The sequence below is a fragment of the Cetorhinus maximus genome, chromosome 3 (genome assembly GCF_964194155.1).
Source record: "Cetorhinus maximus chromosome 3, sCetMax3.hap1.1, whole genome shotgun sequence".
Taxonomy (NCBI): Eukaryota; Metazoa; Chordata; class Chondrichthyes; order Lamniformes; family Cetorhinidae; genus Cetorhinus; species Cetorhinus maximus.
In genome coordinates, this window is record NC_135881.1 from 54,197,827 (window position 1) to 54,224,424 (window position 26,598).

A 26,598-nucleotide genomic window follows, 5' to 3' on the forward strand; every position below is an offset into this window, starting at 1 on the left:
TAGATTATATGAAAAGGGTTTGGCAGGAAAACCTGATGGTGACTCAAATTTAACTCCTGGTTTTGATGTCGCAAGAAATATTTGCTTAGTGCCTAAATTCAGTGAAGAAGGAGTTGAACTGTATTTTGTGACATTTGAGACAATTGCTACAAAGCTGCAATGGCTGAAGGAAAGTTGAACAATCTTATTGCTGAATGTGTTCACGGGGAAGGTGTCGGTGGGCTCACTGCCGCCTCTCACGCGCCAACCAAAACATCGCACACTATTCTTCTCCTGTTCGGATCGGGCGTGTGCCTGCCCGACGAGGGAAAAATTCTGCCCTAAAGAAAAGATCCCCAGGTATTTCTTTTTACCTTAAATCATAACGGAGATTTCATCCCACCCCTGGATGAGGTCAAAAATGTAAAGCCCGGCTGTCCGATTGGCCCATCCACTAGCCATACATTTGGACCGGCCACAAAAAATTGCTTACGATTGGGCTGTGAATGAGCTTAATTGCCCGCTTAATTGTCGGCGGGCGCTCTTCTGACTTTTGTGCGTGCCCGACGTCATCTTGCGCGATTTTACGCCCGTTCAGGTCAGGCGCGCGCCTGCCCACAGGGTGTAAAGTTCTGGCCATGATATTGCAATTGTGGGGATTGTTACCCATGTTACCCATTAAAGGTGTTGATTTTCTATTCAGAAATGACCTAGCTGTGGATAAGGTGTTGCCATCTGCAGTGATTTCAGAAAAGCAAGTGAAGCTGTTTAAACTGAAAATGTACAAGGAAAATCAAATGACGTACAGGAATCCAGGGCTTCCTGTAATCTTGTGGAATACTGTTTCAATTAAAGCTGTGTTCAAACTCAAATTACTAATGCTAGAAGGCCATTGGAACATCAGACTGACAACGAAGGCAGTTAATGGCAGTTGGAGACAAATTGAAGCTGCCTGAGCTGAAAATACAGACAGAACCTGAGCAAGCGGTGACAAAGTATATAGCAACAGCACTTGAAGTTAATGATGAAACAAAGTAAAGCACTTCTTTAAGATAGAATGGCTCTGCTGCAAACAATATTGATACCACATTGTTGCGAGAAAGGATACGTGTGCTCGAACGTAAATTAAAATATCAGAATGATGAAGCTCTCACCCTTGCTAGAGAAGATCTAAACAAAGCTTGCACTGAATGGGAAGACAAAAAGCAAAAGGAATTTGAAAGAATTCGTGAGCTGACTAGAAAGATGTATCGAAGCTTTTTGTCTGATCCCCGGCATAACCTGAACAAAGTTCTGAAAGCAGCTAAAGGGGGTTTTATTTGACAGAATAATGAACTGCTTGCACAGGAGGAGGCAGTGTTGAACCTAGGTCTCCTGAAAAAGAACAGTGAATGTTTAAATCATGGAAATGAACTTAAACTTAAAAGTAATCCTGCATTTAAATAGGCTGATGACAATTCAGATGTGTGGCTGGTTGAGACTTTCTTTACAGGCTTGGACATTAAAAACCTGCAGATATAGAAGAGAATGGAGATTGGGATTAAAACCTGGACAGGGTGGTTCAAAGACTGTGTTAAAAGGTCGACAGCTTGATAACAATGTAGTGTCTGGTTTTAAAGATGAAGGACGGAAAGGATCAGGCTGGGGTCTCAGCTATTTACAATCTATATTAAAGACTTGGGCGAAGAGACAGAGAGTAATGTATCTTAGTTTTCAGAAGGTAGTAAGTTAGGTAAGAATGTAAGCTGTGGGGAGGACACAAAGTTGCTGCAAAGAGACATATTCAGGTTGAGTCAGTGGGCAACAAGGTGGCAGATGGAGTATAATGTGAGGAAGTGTGAAGTTATTCATTTTGGTCATAAAAATAAAAAATCATATTTTTTTTAAAAGGCGTGAAACTTTCGATGTTATTTCGAACTATTGATGTTCAGCGAGTCTTGGGTGCACTTGTACAAGGAACACAGAAAGTTAACATGTTGACATTCAGCAATTAGGAAGGTAAATTGCATATTGACCTTTATTGCAAGGGACCTGGGGTACAAGAACAAGGAAGCCTTGCTACAATTGTATAGGACATTGATGGGGCCACAACTGGAATACTGTGTGCATTTTAGTTTCCACATCAAAGGAAGGATATACTTGCCTTGGAGGTGGCACAGCAAATGTTCACCAGATTGGTTCCTGGGATGAGAGGGTGGTTCTATGATAAGAGGCTGAGAAAATTGGACTTATAGACCTGAATTTTTAGTCCAGGGTCAGGAACCCAACATCAGGATCATTTCTGGATCTCAACCTCGCATCAGCATCAGTCATGCAATGAAATTTCCAATGATAAAGACCCTAATTGGCCCAGAGGCAAGTTCAATTAGGAGCAGCGGACACAGGAGGAGACAAGAACCAGTTATGGAGGGAGATTTTAAAAGGAAAACAGCAGCCATGACTGGGCTTGTCACTGCCTGGAGGGCCAGCAGCCTCACAGTGTGAACGTGCCCAACCACACATTCCTCAAGAACTCAAGCCCTCTGCTCAAGCAATGGCAACTTTGTGCTATCACATGAATACCACAGTTTGACTATCCCTTTTATACAACATTTTTCATCAGAAGCCAACCAATAATGGCATCCGCCCATGCTCCTGACAGCTGTGCAGTAACATGCCCTAGGCTGTTCACTCTTCCCATTATTAACATTAAAAATTTGATTCTGTCCCTCTCTTGACTATTAACAACTTCAATGAGCTTCAAACAGCAAATTAATTGGAGGCATGCAGGTTCCCTGCTCCCTCCTTTGCCCTCCTTTTAAAAATTACAGTATTGGAAGACTGACAGGACATTCATTGTACTATTTTAAGAGCATGCCCCCATCCCATGGGCGATTGAGAACTCAGCCCACACTCTCTGGAGTTTAGAAGGATAGGAAAGATGTGAAGGAATTAGAAAAGGTGCAGAAAAGATTTACGAGAATGGTTCCAGAGATGAGTAAATTCATTTGCATGGATGGATGGGCGAAAATGGGATTGTCCTCCTTACAGAAGAGAAGTTTGAGAGGAGGGTTGAAATAGCGTCTCAAAGTCATGAGGGGTCTGGACAAAGTAGATAGCGAGAAACTATTTCCATTGACAGATGGGTCAAGAACCTGAGGACATCAATTTACACCGATTGGCAAAAGAGCCATAGGTGACATGAGGGAAAATTAGGATTTGGAATGCCTGCCTGAGAGTGTGGTGGAGGTAGAGTCAACAGTGGCTTTCAAAACGACATTGGATAATTATCTGAAGAGAGTGAAATTGCAGGGCTATGGGGAAAAGGCAGGGGTGTGGGATTAGCTAATTGCTCTTGCAGAGAGCTGGCATGGACATGATGGGTCAAATTGCCTCCTTCTATGCTGTAACTATGGGCGGCATTTTCACATCAGCGTGCGGGGGCGGGCCTAGCCCGCCGACGCGGTGATGTCGGGCGTGCGTCCCGACGTCACCGTGCATCATTCCAATCTTCCGTTCGGCGGGCGTGCACCAGAGGCAGCTGCGCACGAACCGAACTGTCAAAGGCGTGATAAGGCCATTTAAAAACCAATTGAGATAATTGACAGGGCTGCACATCCAACCTTAAGATTGGCGGGCAGGTGAAGAGCGCTAGCGGCCTTCGCGTTTTTCATGAAACCTCATCCATGGGCAGAATGAGGTTTCGTGAAAGGTTTATTAAAGTAATAAATACATTTTTCACATTTCAGAAACATGTCCCAGCTCATGTGACACTGTCACGTGAGGGGACATGTGTAAATAATTTTTAACCTTTATTTATTAAAAATTATCAGTATGTTTGAATCTCCCGTACCTCAGGGAGATTTCTGCACTGTGCTAAAGAGCACAGGCCCCGACTCTCCTTCCTCCCCCCGCCCGCACACTAACCAGGCGCGCGTCAAGCTGGGCGGGCCTTAATTGTAAAACCACATAAAATGGCGGCATGCAGCTGATTGCAGGCGGCGATCAGCTCCGCGCCCGCCCATGCCCACTCCCAACCAGCCCACCCAACAGGGAGAAAATTCTCCTCTATAATTCTATTGGGATCATTCGATATGTGACTTGACCTGGGAATGCTTGAGAACCAATTCACTCATGACCCACATTAAGTGCTAAAATTGACAAACTTGCCATGGGTTTAGAATAATCTTCAATCAACAGGAGCCACTAAATAGGTGAGAAAACTGCAGGGAACTGTTCGTTTCCACAAAGTAGAGGGAGCTCTGACTTGTGAAATGAATGTTATTTACATTGTGTAGCTTTATCTATATAAAACAATGCAACCCATCAGCTGTGTGTAGAATGAAGAATTTTAAAATACTTAAACAGAAAGAGGGAAAAAAGCAACTATTCTGTGTGGCCTGGAAGACACCAACTTGTCTGCAAGAATGCACAGTAGACGACATTAATGAAACAAATATCAGGGTGAATTCTCCCAGGTCAGCTGCCAGCATTGGGAGCACAGAAGAGTGAGTCAGACTGGAGAAGTCAGCATGCCCAAATTACAGTTCTCAAAGTTTCCCATTCTTTCAGATTATTCACTGGAAAATTGGAGGGCTGTGAATCCGATTTGCTGACCTCTAATACATGTCGCCATTCAGCAAGGCTCCACATGCAAAATCTGTTCAGTGTTAATTTAGCCTTTACGCAGAGAAGGGTCAATTACCCCTTAATAAAGAAAATGTCCTTTCACTTTCTTCCATTCAGCACAGATTTACTTGCTTATTCAGCACTGCAAACTTCTTACCATGTCCTTTTATAATTCTTTTTCATCACTGCAAATGATGTAGTCCAGCATGCAAATTTTTCCAATTAAATTTAGTTGTTTCCTAAAACCATCTTAGCATCTGGAGAATATGCAGCGTAATAAGAGTGTGAAAACCGTAACCACATTGATATTGAAATGCCAATAATCAACACAGGCTTAAATCCATTTATTTTAAACATGTTAACATCTTTGCTAAAATAATGGATGAAAAGAATTCATTAAAAAAAACATTAAAATTGTCCTTTATTACCACACACTAGATTTCTCAGAAAAACTAAGCTGCATTTTTGGGATTGACCTTAAAATTGGCAGTTTCAGGTCAAGAGACAATTTAATTGCTACAACACATTAATAACTGGTTCTCTAAAGTGAGCCCATCTCTAGGTTATTGCGTCCCAATACTCAGAAGCAAAATAAATTAACATTAAACATGTGCAGAATACTTAAATGTAAAATTTAGTAAGTTTCCATGTTAAATAAATTTTCGTCTTTTATTAATATGAACAGTGACATATGTCGAGTTCTGTACTGTAGTTTAAATGAATTTAGTCAGACAAATTTTAACGATATTGCAGTTCAGCTGGTACATTGTCCTGTCGAGCAATTAAATATACATTTGGCTTGTGGCTGAATCCCTATAAAAGCGTTTTCTTGCAAAATAAATATTAATATGATGTTAATAATATTACATTTTTCCAGGGAACACACAGGATGTCATATTGGAGGTGATTCACCTTAAGTATAAGCCTCCATCTATGGAGCTCACAGGTTTTATCATGCCCATTCAGGAAGGAATTTTTTTTTTTTTTACTTTGATTGACAGTTCTACCCAAAATAGTTTAATGAAACGTAATAGAAAAATAGATGTTTCTCTTTTTGTAAAACAAGCAATAGTCACCTTGTTAAATATATAACTCAAAATTTGAAGTGCTCTTCTAGTGGCAATCATAAAAACAGCATATACCTTCCCTTCTCATTGATGGACACAAAATATGAGGTCATGAATGTTAAGTTTGTTCATCAATATTCCTCTGATTTTCTGCTGGGGTGTAAGGGAGGGTATCACCTCTTACAGACGGGCTCACTGCACTCTTTGGAGTGGCTCATCCTGTATTGGTCCTCACCTTCACAATCTGGTGGTCACCACATGGACACATATCTGCAGCAGGAGGAGGCAGTGGATCAACGCTGTGACAGGTCTCTCGGAGGACTGCTGGGGAAGGGCATCTGTGAGGCCCGAGTCAGATGATGAACCTCCAGATTGCACCTTCCCACTCATTCCTGGAGAGTCAGTAGAAGGAGGTGCGGGGGTGGGGGTGGGGGGAACATCATGCAGGGCTGTTGGAAGCCCTCAACAGAGTGGCGTGTGAGTGAGAGGAGCGCATCTGCCTGCGCTCTGATGCAGTGGCCCCCACATGTGCGTGCATGGTGGTCTTCATGGGGAGGAGGGCGGACGCCATGGAGACCCTGGTCCAGCAGAACGTGGAGATGCAACACCCGTGGGTCATCCACTCAGCAATCTCAGAGGCTGTCCACTCCCTCCGAGTCCCCTTTACCTGTGACCCCCTCGACCTATCCCCTGTCACTGCAGAGGGAGCAGCTGGCCCACGAGTGATTCTGGAGGGAAAAGTGTGTATGTGGCAGGGCCTTTCGCAGCCTCGTGCGAGCACTCTCCCACGCACACGGATCCTTCACGTTTCACACTCACCTCAATGTCCTGAGCATTTTCAATGCTGCTGCTGGGGTTCACTTTCAGTCATCCATCTGAGCTGACCTGCATCTCCTCCCCACCCAATGATCACATTCCCATGTGCACCTTAACTCGCCCACCATGGCACTCATTTCACTTTCAGTTTGGACAGCATGGTCTGGATTTGCTTTGTCGTCAGCTCCCCTGTCTTTACCCCTCCCCCAGTCACCCATTCCGTTTCCACAATCACAGTTGACCACCCGCCAGCATCACCTTCTACCTCTCCTCTACCTTGTGTTACCTACCCGCCACAACCCTATTCCGTTGGGGATGTCCAGCTGAACATGCACGTTTCCTTCCTTCCCGAAAATCCCACAACCATCCACATTCACCTCCCTGACCTCCTCCTTCCCACCCCCAGGGTCCGTGTCTGCCTCCGAGTCCCCACAAACCACCCTCGCCGTCCATTATATCGCTACCATCGAACCCGCACCCCCACCCTACCGCCTCACTCTGCCCTTGGTGATTCTCACCCTTCCTCCATACCACGCCCACCCTCAGTTCGCTCTCCAGGAGGCAGGCATGGACCTTTCCAATTTCTCCCATGCATGTTCACCTGCACGTTCCCCCCTCCACACCCCTTACACCCTTCGCGCCCTCTACCCCCTTCACACCCCTTCCCCCCAGAATCTCCTCCCCCACCGGAACCCCTTCCCCCAAGTCCTCCCACCTCACCCTGCCCAGGACACCCCCGAGCTTAGTCCCTCCCACCTCTTTCCTTCAGCCTCACTTCTTCCTCCAGCCTTACACCTACCCCCTTCCTGACTCCTTCCTCCATTCTTACTTCTTCCTCCACCCTTACTCCCTCCCCTCTCCGCACCCCTTCCTCCCACTGGACACCCTCCCCTGTCCACATCCCTTGCTGCCCCGCACACCTTCCCCTCTCTCACTCTTTCCCTTACACCTTCCACCCCCCTTACACCTACCTTCCCAGTTGCCATCTTCTCCCTCGTTACCCCGTCCTCCATAACCCCTCCCACCCTCTGACCCTGACACCTATGTTTCCCGCCAACCTCACCCCCACCGACACCTTCATCCACACCCTCCCAACCTCATCCCCCCCCCAACACCTTCATTCTCCCTTCCCAGCCTTGCTCCCCCGACAACTTCTTTCCCCCCTCCCAACTACACCCCCCCCGGCGCCTTTATTCCCCCCCTCCCAATCTCACCCGCCGACACCACTTCCTCTCCCAGCTGAGCCTAGGCCTCCCTCTCCCAGCCCCTCGGCGATCATCCGTTGTGAGCATCAACGGTGACTATCCAAGTTCCGTGCGCTGATTCACATCAGGGCCATGTCCATGAGAATCCGCCCAACATGCCATGGACATTCCTCTAGTGTGCCGTTGCTGTCGGGCTCCAGCATCTTCTGCTCCTCGAATGTCTGCAAAGTGTGCAAGGCCCTGGCCCCGACTTCTCCATGCCACACTTGTCAAGATGTGTTCAACACCGGCATGTTTTCCGCGGCCGACGATCCAGTGGTGGTGTGTGTGTGTGTGTGTGTGGGGGGGGGGGGGGGGATGATTCCGGCGGGCAGGCCTAATAATTATAAGGTGATGTATTACAATGAGGTTCCAGACATCCGATGGCGGAGAACGTGGTCCACCACCCAAGGACTGAGCAGAAGATCGTAAACTGATTTCACGCCGTCGTGAAACTGATCACGCCATATTGTCCGCTCAAGCCACCGAGCACATCTGATGCCGGTGGAAATGGAAAATCCTGGCCACTGACTTTTGGCAGCAGATCGTGGTCAAGATGTTGCACTAAACAGTTCAGAAGGATTCTAGCTGGTAAATATTTTGCCAGCAATAGAGAGGGGTGAGATTCCTTTATGATTGTCACAAGATTGGTAAGTTGCTTTCTGCTTGTACAGTGGACAATGGAGGCATCTTGTAATCTTACAAGATGTTTCCTTATTCCTGCATGGAGTGGAAGAGTCCAGTGAGCTCTTTAACAGCTTTGAAGCCCCCAGCTGGGATAGCATCAGCTCCTGGAGCTTTGCCACTGGACTTTGTATTTGTCATTTGCCCAACAGCATGGGCTGGTCATCAAGAAAGCAGTTAATGGCAACCTGTGGCAGCTTGTTATTTGCTTCTTCATTGATGGATGAAGGCTGATTGAGGATGTGGTTAAAGTGCTCTGCCCATCTTTCTAGAATTTCGGATTTTTTTGTGAGCAGTGTTAACCTGTTGGCACCAAGGATTGGTGATGAACCAGTAGACTGCGACTCAAAGACAGATTTCAGAGAATTGTAGAATTTGTGTCTGCGTATCACTGATGTTCGTCTGCTTTCTGATTCAGCCAAGTGTCATGTACCTCTCTGAGCTTGCACTGGAGAGTACAGTGGATGCTTCGGTAGGCTTTATGCTTGGTTAGTGATGACTTGTCATTGAGGTAAACCCTGTAGAGGTTATGGGCGGAATTTTCTGTTCTCAGATGGTATCTCGCTTACTGCCTGAAAAAGCAGTGAGAAACCTGCACTGACTCTGAGGAGGAAGGCCCGCCATATCTTCTGCCCATAAGGCAGTTAAGTAGACTGCGGCGGGCCATCCTCCAGACTGACAATTCTGGAAGGTGACCGCCCATCCTCCAAGAGCTGCCAGTCAATCAGAGGGCGGCAGCTCTTGCACTCGGCAACACCACAGAGGAGACTGTGGCTGCTGCCAGAACAACACCCCCCAGAGTCCCATGATCATGGAGCAACCCAATAAAAAGATAAGTGCTGTTGGGGGGATCTCGTGAGATAGGAGTCATGGCGGGGTGGGGGGGGGGGGCATGGGGCTCAGCAGCAAGGGCAGGTAGATGGTTGTCAGTGGCCATTCCCCTGCCCCATGTCCATGCCCTTGATCGTGTAGATTAGTGCGTATCAAGGGACAACTCTCCCTCCCTCCCCATCCCTCCCTCCCCACCCCGACTTCCAGCTGACATGCAACCTGTACAGTTTCACCAATAATGCAGGCCGCATATTGGCGGCCCTGCCTGGAGCTGGGAAGATTGCGGTGGAGGTGGGAAGAGGCTCTTTAGTGGTCATTAATTAGTCACTTAAGGGACTCAAGTGAAGGTGCGGTGGGCCTTCCTGCCAGGACTTACTTCCAGTGGAGACAGGAAAGCATCGGGTATCAGCCCTGACACGAAGCCACCAAATTCACAGGCCTGCCCGCCTCCCTCCTCGCCTCTTGTGGAGATAAAAATTTCCAGACATGGGGCAGAATTTTGCCCTTGGTGTGTGAGCGGGCCTCACCGGCTTGGCAGCGGGCGGGCAGCCGACCCCTGCCGCCATTTTGAGTGGACGGGCCTGCGGCCTGCCCGACAGGAAGCGCTATGCGCCTCCTGTGCAGGGGGGAAGGAATCCCCAATTGTCAAAGTGCGCTCTTTCACACCCCGAAAGAGCGCACTGCTCCCTGAGGCAAAGTGCTGTCTCAGGGAATTTACTGACAGGTAAGAAAAGTCAAAAAATAGAGAAATATTAAAATTATTAACATGCCCCCCTCATGTGACAATGTCACACGAGATGGGACATGTTAATAAGAAACACATAAAGTTTATTAAATTTTTAAAAAAAAGACATGAAACCTCATCCCACCAGTGGATGAAGTTTCATGAATAATCTGGAGCCCGCTGGGACTTCTGGCCTGCCCGCCAGCCTTAAGCTTGGACGGGCAGGGTCTTTAACAAGGTTAATTAGACTGTCAATGGCCTTAATTGGCCATTGACATGTTGGCGGGCAGACAGCTGATTTCGCTGTCTGCCCGCCTTCCTGAAGATTTAAATCCCCAAATCGCCGAGGGGAAAATCCTTCAGATTGTTTCTCGTCCAGTCGTTTCTGTATTACCTCATTGTTTTCATCAATCCAATCTTGTTGCTTATGAGAGGTAGGGCCAAGAGCCTCTAGAGCAGTGGAGTACACTACATTCTCTTAAGGTCACCCATTCATCCTTAATGCCTTGAGTATCCATTTTCTTTGTACATAGGTGGGTCTCGAGTTTCTCTGAGAGACATTCCTTCATGACTGCTAGTTTGAGCTTTGAGACATTGAGGCGCTTCTGGATGCTTCATGCCCAGAGGGTGGGGGAGGGGTTGGTGGTCTGGTGGATAGATCGTGATGTTTAGCTTTGAAATGATAAGACGGTGGTCAGTCCAGCAGTCAGTGCTGCACATGGCTTTTGTCACATGCATAACCTGCCTGTTCTTCTGCGTGGTGACAACATTGTTGGTTAGATGTGTCAAGAAACGACTATATTTTTCCTAATATTAGTGTGGGATACTTTAAAGCAGGATTATGTGTTTATGTGTGTATGGTTCTGTGTGTATGGCTAAATTAATTAAACTAGAGACGGTTAGACTGCAAGGTTTAAATTATCCAAGAAGTGAGATATAAAACAGGCATTTGAAATGGAGATGAGTAAAGTGGGGTGAGGTCTCAGCAGAGATAGTGTGAATGAAATTTGCAATTTTAGATAATTGGGAAAGGTGTTTGATTTTCAAAGGGACATAGAAAATTTTAGAACTGGCAAGATAAATAAGGCAAGGTTATTACGTTAATTTTTCCCAAAAATGCTGGCCATAATGAGAACATGAAAGATTTTTACATTCAGGGAAAAGTAACTTCTAACGACAAGCTGAAACAATGGAAATTACAGATCAAAAAGGGAGGAATATTTTTAAAGAAGGATGGAAGGCTGTGTGAGGGGTGGCCGTGAGAGATCTGGAAAGGTGATTGTGTGAAGCAGACTTGGGGAAAAAATCTCTAGCCACCTTCAAGAAGTTTGCTTTTCCAGTAACCAAAGTTGTGTTAAAAGTCTTTGGAAGTCCATTGTCCAGTGGGTGCTTGTGGTAAAATTGCTGGATGACTTTATATATTTGGAATCTACTTGGATTGCTGCCTTAAAGGGGATGTGTAGTTGGAAGTCTGGTTAAGTAGAAATTTTGGGAATTGTTATAACTGTGTAACTGTAATCTTATAATCCTGAGTGTGTTTAAGTTTATTTTTCTTTTGTTATTAAATGTTTTAATTTAATCTTTAAAATCTCTAAAGGTAGTAGTGGACACATTACTTCCACCTTCAGTGCACAAGCAATTTCTAATAAATAGAAATTGCAAAACCGTTGTGATAGCGTGACCAAGTTTCCCTTGTGGATTTGATCAGCCTGGCAAATACCACTTGCCATATCGTAACGGCGGTGTGTAGAACGGCATCCAAGATGTCTTGTTGCGATTAAGGAGGCGGAAAACTGTGGTCATTAAGAGCTGATGCTTAGGTCACACCTTCAGCAAGAGGAGGTCATTGCTGTTACAACTGCCAATCCCGTCTTTTTTCTGATGATCCCTTCTCACGCCTGGTGATCAGCACCAACTCTTGTGTGAAGTTCCTCCAGGAGCTGATGCTATCTCAGCTGAGGGATATCCCAGGTACAAGGCTGGAGATCAACGTCTGATCAAAAATCTCACGGAGCTCTTTCAGTCTATGTGGGAGCAAAGACCATTCTGCAGGTATACAAAGATACCTCTATTATCCTTCTGTACAAGTGGAAAGGAACTCCCCAATCTTGCGACAATCACAGGGGAATCTCACTCCTCTCCATCACCGGCAAAATCTTCAGCAGGATCTTTCTAAACCACTTACTGCAACGTCTCAACCAGAATCTGCTGCCAGAGAGTCAGTGTGGTTTCAGGAAAGGTCAAGGAACCACTGATTATGGTGTTTGCAGTTAGATAGCTTCAGGAGAAATGATAAGAACTAACTATGGACTTCCACACATTTGTTGACCTGGTCGAGGCCTTTGTCACAGTCAGCTGTGAGAACAGCATGAGGACACAAGAAATAGGAGCAGGAATAGACCACAGAGCCTATCGAGCCTGCTCCACCATTGGATACGACCATGGCTGATCTTGGGCTTCAACTCCATTTTCCACTCCCCATATCCCTTAATTCCTTGAGAGACCAAAAATCTGCCTATCCTAGCCTTCAATGTTTTCAATGATGGAGCGTCCACAATCCTCTAAGGTAGAGAATTCCAAAGATTCACAACCCTTTGAGTGAAGAAATTTCTCCTCATCTCAGTCCTAAATGATCACCCCTTTATCCTGAGACTATGCCCCCATCTTTTAGATTCCCCGACCAGCGGAAACAAAGATGAGGGCCTTTGGAAGATAATGGAAAAATTCAGCTGGCCTGAGAAATTCTTTACAATGATTCATCAGTTCCATGATGGCATGCTCATGCATGCCTTGGATGAAAGTAAGTCTTCTGACCAATTCCCAATTACCAAAGCGAATCTTCTATGAAGAGCTTAAGTCTGGGGTGTACTCTCATTGCAGTCAAATGAAGCCCTCCAAGGACACTCTGACGGCTTCATTTGGGAGTTTTGATATCAACTTTAAGTCCTCGGAGAAGCTTGCCCAGGATCACTGCACCTGGTGCAACCAAAAAGGTGCAGCCTCCTTCAAAAGCAAGCACATATCAGAGGCAGAGAGATAAACCCAAGGAGAGTAAATCCTGAGCTCAGCTTGTCCAAAATTCAATCATCTGTGGTATCCTGTCCTGTTTGCAACAAAACCTTCCGGCTGCAGGTCAGCCTTAGAAGTTACCTATGTACTCACCAGAACCCTACCAAACACTACAGGTGAAGAACTTGGTCATTTTAGCCACAAAGAACAAACAAGGACATTTCGCCCCTGGGCAACAAAGTTCTGGGGGAATATGAAATTACTGTCAATCATTTTCCATCCATTAAAATCAATGGACAGAAAATCATAGACAGTGCAAAGACCACCAAGTGGGTGAGACTGGAGAACTTGCTAATCCTTACACATATTGTGGGATAACTTATACTGGGTGCCATCAATATCCATCTAAAGAGCAATGCAGGACATAAAGTATCATCAAGATGGTGGATATAAAAATAACAATCATACCTCACTAACCTGCTAAGATTCATAAGGCGTGATTCATAAGGTGAAAGATTTCCATGTGGTGGATATCAATTAACTGCATTTTCAGAAAGGTATTTCACCAATGAGACTTAAATGAAGGTCAAGACTGCTGGAATTAATGGTGATTAAGGTAGCTAGATTTGAAACTAATTTGGCAATAGGAAGGTGATTTTTTATTTGTTCTCACTAGTGGCCATATGCTGGTGAGGCCATAATTATTTCCCATTGCTTCTTCTTGAACAGCAGTTATTCGCATAATTGAGTGGCTTGCTTGGTATAAGAACTCAACCACGTAGCCTGGAATGGGATTACATGTAGACCAGAGCAGATGTTATGTTCCCTTCCCTCAAGGACATTAGTCTGGTACTAGCCTACAATTAACCAGATTTATTAGGATTACAAACTGGAATAATACAGGCACATAAATGAATAATCTTGGGTCATTATATCTTGCCAAAATTGGGTCAGGTCATTTTTCAGCTGAATCAGGTATTAGGTGCCTTACACACTGTTTAGGTCCCTTCATAGTGTTAACTTAAGAGGTATCTTGCTGTTCAGACCCCTCTCTTTAAATTGATCTGCAACATTTATTCCATGGACTGTTGACAGATGTCTCTCTAACAAGAAATGCGAATATTTAGAAAAAGTGTTCCACAATTTATGAGTATGTTTGAAAAGCTGAAGTTAGAAATATGTATTAAACGTCGAATCATGCTTTATTTATGACACAGTACAGTGAATGTATGGAGAATGAGTCTATTTTGATACACTTTGGGGATAGTTTGTCACTTTAGCCATGAATAGATTGAAGTCTCTGAACAGCAGCAAAAAGGTGTGATGATGGATGAAAAACAAGAAAGCAATTTTTCAAGATAGGGGACCAGGTTTCTCAGTTTATCATGCAAAATCAGGAGCAGGTGAATAAATTCTTGTACTAAAGGCATCAGTTCTGCCTTACAAACAATTCCACAGATTTTTTTAACAAACTACGAAATTGCCATCCCAGGTAATCAAATTTTTAATACAGCTCATTCTGCAATATATCCTGCAAATCACTGAATGTTGGCATCGCTGTGTACAATGACTGCTCACAGCATAATTCCTTTCACTACCATTTGGAAGTAATTGCTATTTGGGGCAATCTGCATTCTATGCATGAAAAATAAGAATCCTTCTAACCATATTTACTCATTCTAGGACAAAGTTCCTCTCCAGAGATGCATAATTTATTTTGTAACCGCCACACTTGTCTGTACCCAGAGTGGCTTTAAATTTTGCATAAATCAGCCACCATAAGTATAAAACAAAACAGGGATCGATTAACCCCCAGTGAAAAAGTAATTAATCTTCATTTTACAGGAAAAAGAAACACCTCCAGACTTTGGAACATTCTTTGTCGAATATCCGTTGCATTTGAGAGTCTGTAATAACACTGAATTAGTCAGTGTTTAGTAAATGCTAATTATAAAAGACATTGATCTGCAGAGAAACGCATATATGGTGGAAAAGAAGACAAGATAATGAAAACTGTACATTCAAGTCATTCAGCTGAAGATTAATCTCACTTCAAAGCTGTTGTAAAGTAACAGAACCAAAAACAGAAATGAGCATTTGATGGAATGCCAAGCCTTCCTGCTCTTATTATTTTAATTATTTCTTTTTAAAATTGCTTGTTAGAGTTTTCCATATTACTGATTAAAAACAAATTATATTTTCCATAATTCTCCCAAACTTATACAAAAAGCCCTCATGGCTTCTCTGGTAGACATGGCTGTAAATAGTGGACTTCCTCATTTTAAATGGATATATCAATTGAGTCAATCAGAAATATCATTGGACAGCAAGGAAAGCTTACAGCTCTTTTTTTTAAATTAACAAACAAAGCCTTTTTTACTTTGCAGGGATGTGTAATTATTTATCAACTTTCATGTTGCAATGTAATTAGTTATCAATATTTACAATTTTCAGAAGAAGAATTGTAATGCCAGTACTATCTACCATTTGCTGTGACATCTCATAAAGACAGGATTTTCTGCTGCTGTTTGCATCAGGTATCGTAGTGGGTGGAAGCGGAAAATATAAGATTGCAAAAATCCGTCTCGCATCGTCGTGAAACCAGTTTGCGATCGTTCGCTCCGACCGTCAATGGCGGGCCACGTTTCCCACCACCACACGTCAGGAAGCTAATTTCAATACATTAGAATCTCATTATAAGTCCTGCTCATCGGGATCATCCCCCCCACCCCCCACCATCCTGGACCGTGAGCTCACGTTGGCATGATTGCACTCTGACATGTTTCACAATGGTACTTAAGCGATGTGCACCTGGAGACCTGCACTTCGCTCGGGACTTCAAGGTTTGTTTGCCCAACTTGCTTCGGGCAGCACTCACAGTCATTGGTGCCAGGCTTTACAGGCAGCGCTACATCATTTTTAGGGGAGCTCACGGGCAAGACTAGCGGTAAGGCAGGGGTGGCTTTTCAAAAGCTGCAGGGCTAGGGCTTGCTTGGGGAAGGGAGAGAAGTGGCCTCAGGCAAGGGAGGAGGCTGCAGGGCGAACGCTGTATTGGGGAAAGGGGGAATCCCAAGGTGTAAGTAAGGGCACGTGTTGATCTGTACAAGTGGCTTCAAGATGGAGAGGGCTGATAAGGCAGTCTCCAGAGGAGATGAGGCCAGGTAGAGATGTGAGGGTGTGTGTGAGAGTGTGAGTGGTGACATCCCTTGAGCTGGCAGTGAGTGAGATGCCAGTGGAAGTGTGATGGCCTTGTGAGTGTGTGAGTTTAGAGTAATGAGATGGTTGACTTACCCCGGCGGCACGGATGAGATCATTCATCCGTTTTATGTACTGGATGGCTGACCTCTTGTGTGCAGCATTGGCACTGACCACTTGTGCCAATGCCTCCCAAGCCGGAGTGGAGAGACTGATGGGCCTCCTGTGGGCAGAGAGCGGGTAGAGGACATCGCGACGGCCAGGCGTCCAGAAGGCGTCGCAGGGATGTGTCACTGAATCAGGGGGCTGTACTCTTCTTGGCTTTTGGGGCAATGTCTTCACTGGAGCAGTCCTGGGCTACTAGCATTGAGAAGTGTGCGCACGGCTGTGGTTTAAATATGGGGCCCTGCATGAGGAAGCAGTGAGGTAATGGCGTGGCGGGGAAATCGGAGTCCGCCTGCCAGTGAGACGGTGTGTTTCCTGTAATGAAAACAGAAAATGCTGGAAAAACTCAGCAGGTCTAACAGCATGTGTTGGGCGAAAATAAAACAGAGTTAACGTTTCGAATCCTTATGACTCTCAAGAGTCATAAGAAACGTCAACTAATTTTTTTCTCTCCACAGATGCTGTTAGGCCTGCTGAGTTTTTCCAGCATTTTCTGTTTTTGTTTCAGGTTTCCAGCACCTGCGGTATTTTGCTTTTATTGGCGTGTTTCCTGTGGCTGCATAATTAATGAGGCGGGATTGGGACGTTACGGCGCAAAAACCCACCATTGTGGCCGGAGGGTAAAACGTCTTTTTTCACGCCCGCCACCACACTTAGTGCAATTCAGGGAAAATTCCAGCCATAGGAACTGATTCCTTAAACCAAAACATACTGAGGACAACAGTCACCAGCAGATAACTAAAGTGAAAATTAGAGTCATAGGAATTTACAGCACAAAATGAATCATTCAGGCCGCTGTGCCTGTGCTGACTCTTTGAAAGAGCAATCGTGCTTAGTCCCACAGCCCCTGCTTTCTTCCCTTCTGTCGGCCTGTAATTTCCTCAATCTCAAGTAAATTAGGAGGAGAAAAAATATATAAAAATAAAGGATTGGTGACAGAAGCAAGGAGGATCACAGTGCATTAAGGAGGGGACAAGCAGCCAGGAATCACATTCCAGTGATCCCTGCTGGAAGTGTGCATGTGTGGGTGTTGGATGAGAGTAGGAGGTGGCTGTATTGCTTCTGATGATCAAATAGCCTGTCGACACTCACTATAGTCATAATAGCTACTTGGGCAAGGTCCGAGAAGCTGGCCAGCACCAACAGAACTGAATCCTAGCAAGTAGTTAACACCTTCAGGAGAAATGGGGAAGGGGAGAAAATAACAAAGGCAAAAATGGGACTGAAGTTTATCAACATAAAGCGAAACTGTTTAAATATTCCTGGAATGCAATGGCTACACACTTTTATAACTACTGAAATACAATCTGTGAAACACAATACAATGGATCACAAGTCAGTAATGTTGATTCATTCCAAACTATGTATTTGACCACTGAGTCAGAGGAAAAATTTGAAAGTTTAATTTTTGACTATTCACATCTTTAAACAGATTAAATATATTAGGAAAAGTCCATAGCCTAGAAATTCAGGCACTCAAGAAAGCCAGGCCTACACGCAGCCTAAGGGGCAGTTCTTAAAGGGAACACCTGTTAGGCTACAACCCACAGGATAAATTTTAAACATGCTTAGCCGAATGTAGGGCTGTGGGGAGCAGGAGTGCCTCTCCTGACCCCACAATCAAAGAATGCGGACCAATGACCAATGCTACTTCCCCTGCCCTTCATTCCCCATCAGACTGCAGATCCAAATGATGGATCTATTGGATTTAACAGGCTCACTGGATCAGATGATCTGTTCTCATTTGTTATTTTCTTCCATTCGTTTGTACTGTTTACTGGCTGTGTGTTATGCCTGTTAATGCCTGAAATCTGATTAGATCAAATCCACATTCCAGGAGCTATGGCCATAAAATCAGCAACCAATACATGTGTGGAGACCTCAATCTGAATTAGAAATGTTTCAAGGAAGATTCCAGTACATCAGCTATTTCTGGTAACAGGAATTCTATAGAAATTCCAGCATTAATCTTAGTATTGTAATACTCCTAGGTTACTTAATTTGTTTATATAATTGAAACATACAAAAATAATTACAGACTCCATAAAAATCCTAAAGTCAAAGCGGTAACCTGTGAACCATAATTTTATGTTCAGTTTGTGAACTATAAAAATATTTAATTAAAAGGTTACAAAACAACAGAAGGATCCACCAGCAGAAAGAGGAACTCGTAGGAAGCTAACCCCTGCCCTTTACAACAATCCCCCCTACTGCCCACCTTTGGCGGGGTTCCCTGACTGGCCATGACAACCTGCCCACTCACCTTTGTCTCAAGGCTCCAGCGACCATATTCATTATCAGGCCTCCTGCAGTACCAGCAGCGGCCACCAATGATGGTTGCGCTGTCAGTACTGGTGAGCTACCAGTCTTTGGTTGGCCAGCAACTCTCGAAGCCGGGACATCCACTTTGTGCCAGAGAGTCCAGTGGGAAATCGCTATTGGTGCAGCCAGGAACCCTGACAGCAGCCAGCAGGCTGCCTAATTGGGATTTAACCCCAAAGGCACCACTGCAATGGAGTTATCACCGGCCCTCCAGCTGGTGGACGGGCCCACTGCCGTGACCATTAAATTCTGCACTATGTGACTATTTCATGATGCAGAATCTAGCTCTTTACTTCCTTGAAACATAACCATATAATGGAGGACGAATTGAGGAAGATCCTCGAGCTGCTTTGTTCTGGTGCACTATCACTGGAATCAGGCTCACTTCTACCCTTAGGTATGTGAGAGTTTTCATCAATAATGTTGATTCTAACAGCTTTCACTAATAACTTCTTCTTAAAAAAATCAAAGGTGTGTTTGAAATGCAAATGGGGGGGGTAGCATAAGATTTTTTTTAATTTGTTCATGAGATGTGGGCATCATTGGATAGGTCAGCATTTAATGCCCATCCCTAATTGCCCTTGTTCAGAGGGCATTTTAAGAGTCACCAACATTGCTGTGGGTCTGGAGTCACATGTAGGCCAGGCTAGGTAACACGGCAGATTTCCTTCCCTAAAGGACATTAGTGAACCAGATGGGTTTTTACCACAATTAGCAATGGTTTCATGGTCATCATCAGATTTTTAATTCATAATTTTTATTGAATTCAAATCACCATCTGCCATGGTGGGATTCAAACCCTGGGTCTCTGGATTACTAGTCCAGTGACAATACCGCTATGCCACTGCCTGCTCCTCTTCCTCATTCTTCTAATGTTTAATGGTCTCTAATGACTCAAAAGCATTCCATATGTATGTATGTTATAAATGCAATCCTAAAAAAGATATAACATTGCAAAGATTTGCTATTTCGAGATGCTCTCAAAAACACAGTTCTTCTATAATATAACAAATGTACCTCAATTTTTGTATCATTGCTAGTGTCCTCAGCAGGTTGAATGTCAAAGATTTTAGTAGGATCTGCAAAGTCTTGCTCTGGACTAGCTCTGTTTGTATCCACTGATTTGGGTGGTTGCTCTCGCTTCCATCGGTGATTGTAGGTTTTGACATTTACCAAGAAATCTGATGATAACCTCTGGCTAAATGAGTAGAACACTCCTAGAATAAAGAGAGATAAACGAAAGTCAGGTATCATGGTATTGCATTACTCAAGTGAGCAGGAAAACAAATTGCAAATGTTTAACACTGGAGGACAGGTCACTGAGCATGAATGCATCAATATCTGGCCAAAGCAAAGCAGTTGAACACAAGATTTGGGACCTTGCCAGCCAATGTATCTGTTATGTAGAAGGTCAGAAGGGAAGAGAAAATGAGGTTCAGTTGAGATAAAAGAATAGGAGATTTAATACCCTCTTAAATAGGTGTAGGTATTTTTAAAAAATCAATGACTATGCTTGTGGAAGAGTTTAAAAAAGACTTGCATTTATAAGTCACCTTTCATGATTACAGGACATCCCAAAGTCATTTACATCAATGAATTACATTTTGAAGTGAAGTTATTGTTGTAATGTGAGAGACACGACAACCAATTTGCACACAGCAAGCTCCCAAATGTTGAAATGTGTTAATGACCATATAACCTGTTTTTCTGATGTTCATTGAGGAATAAATACTGGCTAGGACACCAGGGGCAGGATTTTCCCCCCGTCGGGGGTGAAGTTGAAGGGCGGGCGCGCACAGGTGCGCTTCTGATTGGCGCCTCCGATCGGGAGCACAGCGCCATTTTACGTGGGCGGGCCAATTAAGGCCCACCCAGCGTGACGTCTACACAGAAACGTTGTGCGCTCCCAGTGCGGGCGGGGGGGAATCCCAAAATCGAGAGTGTGCACTCTCAGCGGGCACACAGCTGATTTTGCTGCGTCCTAGCCTTCCTGAAAATTTAAATGGGGCGTGGTGACGTCACCGCGCGTCATTTTACATGTCGGCGAGCGCGCCCCACCTCCCGCTCGTCGATGGGAAAATCCTGCACCAGGGATAACTTCCCTGCTCTTCTTTGAAATAATGCCATGGGACCTCGTACATCCACTTGAGAGAGCAGACCGGTCCCCAGTTTAATATCTTATCTGAAATACACCACCTCTGCCATGCAGCAACCTATCATAACCTATCATTATTACACCAAGTGACAATCTTGATTTTTGTGCTTAGTCTTGGGGTGGCACTTGAACCTAAACACTGACTCAGAGGCAAGAGTGCTACCAACTGAGCCAACGTTTATACTCAATGAAAAACTGAAATAAAAATATTATGTTAGGAGTTATCGTTTTGATGTTAGCAGATCAACATTTAATTCATTGTTTGACATTGATCAGCTCGTTACCGTAACAGGAATATTGATGCTAAACAGGGATCCATTAAAATTCTGGACAGAAGAATACCAGGGCTCAGGGGATAGCACTCTCGCCTCTGAATCACAAAGTTCCAAATTCAGGACCTGTTTCAAGGCTTGGCACACACATCAAGGCTGACACTCCAGTGCAGTTTGGAGAGAGCATTGTCGGATGTGCTGTCTTTCTGGCTCGAGCGGATGTAAAGGGTCCCATGGCACTATTTCAAAGAGCAGGGGAGTAGCCCTAAGATAAAAGCAAAATACAGCGGGTGCCAGAAATCTGAAATAAGAACAGCAAATGCTGGATTTTCTTTTTTTGTAGGGGAGTTGTCCGAGCCAATATTTATCTCTCAATTGTCATCACAGAAACAGGTTATCTGGTCATTATCATATTGCAGTTTGTGGAAGTTTGCTGTGCGCAAATTGGCTGCCACATTTCCTACATTATAACAGTGACGGCTCTTCAAAAGTACCTCATTGGCTATAAAATGCTTTGAGACTTCCAGTGATTGTGAAAAGTGCTATATGAATGCAATTTTTCTATTTTCTTTCCAAATGCATTAAATTTTTTCTCCTCAGATTGTTAACTGTAATTTACAGCTCATAGCTGCTACCAATAAGGTTCATTTTGAAATGTTTGCCAAAGTATAAACACTTGCCTGTTTTATAATTGCAATATAAGTTAATACTTTGAAAAATAAAAATATATTGTAAAATATATTTTGTAAGATAATGTCCATGGAATGACTATTCTTCAGTTATAAAACAGTAACCCCAAATTAATTTTTTTAATATATTTTTCTTTTCCCACCTATTTCCTTTATTTTTAAATTTATTTCCATCCATTGTTTTATCTCCACCTTTTAGCCTATTTCGATCCCTTCCCCCCCACCCCACCCCCACTAGGGCTATCTGCCACTAGCTTTTCCTGCTTTCTACCCTTAACGTCACCATTAGCACATTCCTTAGCTAATATCACCACCGTCAACATCCCTTTGTCCTTTTATCTATGACATCTTTGGCAATTTCTTCCTTGCCCCCACCCATCACTGGCTCTCTATCCAGCTCTAACTGTCCCACCCTCCTCTACCAGCTTATATTTCACCTCATTTCTATATTTCCTTAGTTCTGATGAAGAGTCATACGGACTCAAAACGTTAACTGTGTTCCTCTCCGCAGATGCAGTCAGACCTGCTGAGTTTTCCCAGCTATTTTTGTTTTTGTTTCAGATTTCCAGCATCCACAGTATTTTGCTTTTACCCCAATTTAATTTTTATGTATAAAGTAGAATGCAGCCATTTCAGCTGCAATAACTCCATCATAGCGATTGTTATGGTTACTAAAATGGTTAGTTGCACAATTATTCACATTAACAAAATAAGTCACCATTTTATATGGTACATTTCTACATGATGTGCTATTTTCATATACGTAATCATGCACAGATAATGCTATGCAGTGCTAATTGTGTCAGTGTGACAAACTGCACATTTTGTATATGTTCAAATGGTTGAAGTTATTACATCTGCCTTCCTTTTATATTTACAACACTGGCATCTACCCGGCTATGTGGAAAATTGCTCAGGTATATCCTATACACAAAAGCAGGACAAATCCAGCCCTGCCAATTACCGCCCCATCAGCCTACTCTCCATCATCAGTAAAGTAATGGAAGGGGTCATCTACAGTGCTATCAAGCGGCACTTGCTTAGCAATAACCTGCTCACTGACACCCAGCTTGGATTCTGCCAGGGCCACTCAGCTCCTGACCTCATTACAGCATTGGTTCAAACATGGAAAAAGAGCTGAACTCTCCATGTGAGGTGAGAGTGACTGCCCTTGACATCAAGGCCACATTTGACAAGTGTGGCATTAAGTAGCCCAAGCAAAAGTGGAGTCAATTGGAATCAGGGGGAAAACTCTCCACTGTTTAGAGCAATGCCTAGCACAAAGGAAGATGGTTGTGGTTGTTGGAGGTCAGTCATCTCAGCTCCAGGACATCACTGCAGGAGTTCCTCAGGATAGTGTCCTAGGCCCAACCATCTTCAACTGCTTCATCAATGACCTTCCATCATAAAATCAGAAGTGGGGATGTTCGCTACTGAATGCACAAATTACAGCAACATTCACAACTCCTCAGATACTGAAGCAGTCCATGTCCAAATGCAGCAAGACCTGGACAATATCCAGGCTTGGGCTGACAAGCACCAAGTAACATTTGCGCCACACATGTGCCAGGCAATGGCCATCTCCAACGAGTGAGAATCTAACCATCACCCCTTGATATTCAATGGCATTACCATCACTGAATCTCCCACTATCAACATCCTGGGGTTACCATTGACCAGAAATTGAACTGGACTAGCATATAAATACTGTGGCTACAAGAGCAGGTCAGAGGCCAGGAATCGTGCGACGAGTAACTCACCTCCTGACTCTCCAAAGCCTGTTCACCATCGACAAAGCACAAGTCAGGAGTGTGATGGAATACTCCCCACTTGCCTGGATGAATGCAGCTCCCACAACACTCAAGAAGCTTGACACTGTCCAGGACAAAGCAACCCGCTTGATTGGCACCCCATCCACAAACATTCACTCCCTCCATCACCGACGCACAATTGCAGCAGTGTGTACCAGCTACAAAATGCACTACTGGAATTCACCAAGGCTCCTTAGACAGCACCTTGCAAACCCACGACCACTACCATCTAGGAGGACAAGGGCAGTCGATAGATGGGAACACCACCATCTGGAAGCTCCCCTCCAAGCCACTCACCATCCTGACGTGGAAATATATCGCCGTTCCTTCACTGTCGCTGGGTCAAAAACCTGGAACTCCCTTCCTAACAGCACTGTGGGTGTACCTACACCACATGGGACTGCAGCGGTTCAAGAAAGCAGCTCACTACCACCTTCTCAAAGGCAACTAGGGATGGGCAATAAATGCTGGCCCAGCCAGCGAAGCCCACATCCCGTGAATGAATAAAAAAAAAGAGAAAGGGTTAATTTAAGGGATGGAACTCTTGGAAGGACTGTACCATTTTTCAAATTTTGAACAAGAAAAACCTGAATTTAAACATGGTATATAAGTATTATCTTCATACTGTTGCAAGCATAATTGGTAAAGATTTGGATTTTTTTGGAGTTTTATCACTTTTGGTGCTTGCTATAAAAATCCTCTCTCTTGATCTGGTGGAACAGCATACTTATTTGACCAAAGCAAAATAACGCAGATGCTGGAGACCTGAAATAAAAACAGACATTGCTGGAAGAACTCAGCAGGTCTGGCATCATCTGTGGCGAGAGAAACAGAGTTAACATTCCAAGTCCATATGACTCTCCTTTCCGAAGATGAGTCATACTGACTCGAAACATTAACTCTGTTTCTCTCTCCAAGATGCTGCCAGACTTGCTGAGTTTTTCCAACACTTTCTGTGACTACTTATTTGATCCCTGTGGGAATGTCCTGCTGAAGTCAGTTCCTCCCTATGAGAGAATTATAATTTGTGCTCAAAACATTGTACTTACACTACTAATCATGAAGAAAACATCGGAAGAGCTGCAAGACAGGATACTGTTTAAAGTTGAATTGAAGGGAGTTAGAACAGTTAGCCCAGTGGAGGGTATTGTGTGGCTTTTGAATGACATTGAGGATCTGAATTGAATCCTCATAATATTCTTCTGTATTTGTCAGAAAAAATAAACCTGTTGGGCCTAATTTTCTGCCATTTCTGGGGCCCATCTCAATATTGGCTGTAGTGCCGGGCCTTTTGCACTTCCACACAGAATCCTTGCAAAAAGCTTGGCACTAACAAGATTCCTACAGCACTGTGTACAGCACTACAAGGATAGGATTTTTCCTATTTATTTGATTGCAACCATATATTTTGTAAAGGATCCTGTCCATGTGGAACCAAAGCTTGAAAAAGTGTTTTGAGGAAAACCTTGGACAGAATTTTTAGGTTGGCATGCGGGTGCTCGACCAACCTGATCAGATGTGAAGTCACGTGGGATGAAGTCAGGCGAGCGTCCCGATGTTATGCCGCGCATGCGCAATATTTTTGTCGGTGCGCACGCGTATATGTCAGAAGTGCACCCGCCAACAATTAAGAGGCCTATTAAGGTCATTAAAGTTGTAATTGTCTCCGATTTTTCATGCTCTGTTCAACCTTACAGTTGACGAACGGGTGAATTGGCCAGGCAGACTTTGCATTTTTCATGAAACCTCATCCAAGGGCGGGATGAGGTTTCCGTTATTAAATTTAAAACAAGCTATGGGCAGCATTTTTATCATGTATATGTTCAGGTAACCGATTGTGTTGCTTGGACATTTTTTTCCTGATTTTACAAACTTTATTTAATTGTTTTCAAGTCTTCAGCTCCCCTGAGGCAGCTCTCTGCCTTCAGGGGGCTTTCATTCACTGCTTGCTCACACGTCAGCGCCTGCCCTCCTCCCGCCCCCACCCTGGCAGTGCCCGGCATTTCAGCATGCACTTTACGCTGGCTGGACATTAATTGGCCAGCCAGCGTGAAATCACGGATGGGGGCCGTTCCCCATCTGATCCCAGACCTGCTGATCACACCCGCCGAGCTAAAAATTCTGCCCCTTGTGATTTGCTTCCAGTCTTCTCAGCTAAAGCATGGCTGAAGTGATTGAAACAGTGGTTTCATTAGGTCCTTGGGATCACTGTCTGCTGACGCTTCATCCTGAGCCATTTCCAGTTTTTTTGTCAGTGGTGGTTTTTCATTGCCTTCCACTCTCAGGAACAGGGTGAGGAGGCAGGTCCCAAGCTTATCTCAGCCAGAACGGGAATCAGACCCGTGTTGTTGGCATTATTTAGAACCGCATGCTAGCCATCTAGCCAACTGAGCTAACTGGCCCCTATGCTGTCATTAGTACGCATGCTAAATTCTAATCTTGCCAGCTACTGTATCGGCTGGGTAATGGCTCCTCCACATTTGAGCATAAGTCAGGCAGATTTACTGGACCCTTTGTGGCCAACAGTTTCACAATGGCATAAAACAGTGAAAATATTGTCCAAGAGGTGTACGTTTAGGTAAATACAAAAGGACATCATTGGGGTCTCTTCAATCTATTTCCCATTAAAAGCTACATAGCAGCATATACTGATGATTATTCTTTTATTCCCATTCATGAAGATTCTTAATGCTGAGACCACAGGTACAATCGATCTCCTTACTTTCATATAATGACATCTGCCAAGCCTCAGAAAACTCTCTCACACACCATGTGCCAACACTCACTGCCAGAACTAGATCACAATGCTGCCAGAATTATCTAATAAACATAATACGCATTTTTGACACTATGATGGGGAAATATCACAATAATACAATTTATGTCATGGCATGAAGAGCTCGACTGTTGATAAATAAATATATATATATATATATATATATATATATATATATATATATATGTGTATACCATTATAATCCTTGGCCAGACCCCCAAATCTTTGGTAAGATTCGGCTAGGGACCAAT

General features: G+C 44.2%; 1 protein-coding gene across 2 annotated transcripts in view; it reads right to left on the bottom strand.

Annotated features, from left to right (window-relative positions):
* Positions 1-26,598, bottom strand: part of LOC144678644 (plexin domain-containing protein 2-like) — a 482,473-nt gene that overhangs the window by 263,598 nt on the left and 192,277 nt on the right. For both annotated transcript variants that reach the window (XM_078538383.1, XM_078538384.1), the window contains exon 2: positions 19,662-19,861. In XM_078538383.1, coding sequence (XP_078394509.1) covers positions 19,662-19,861 — 200 coding nt within the window. The remainder of the gene's footprint in view (positions 1-19,661; positions 19,862-26,598) is intronic.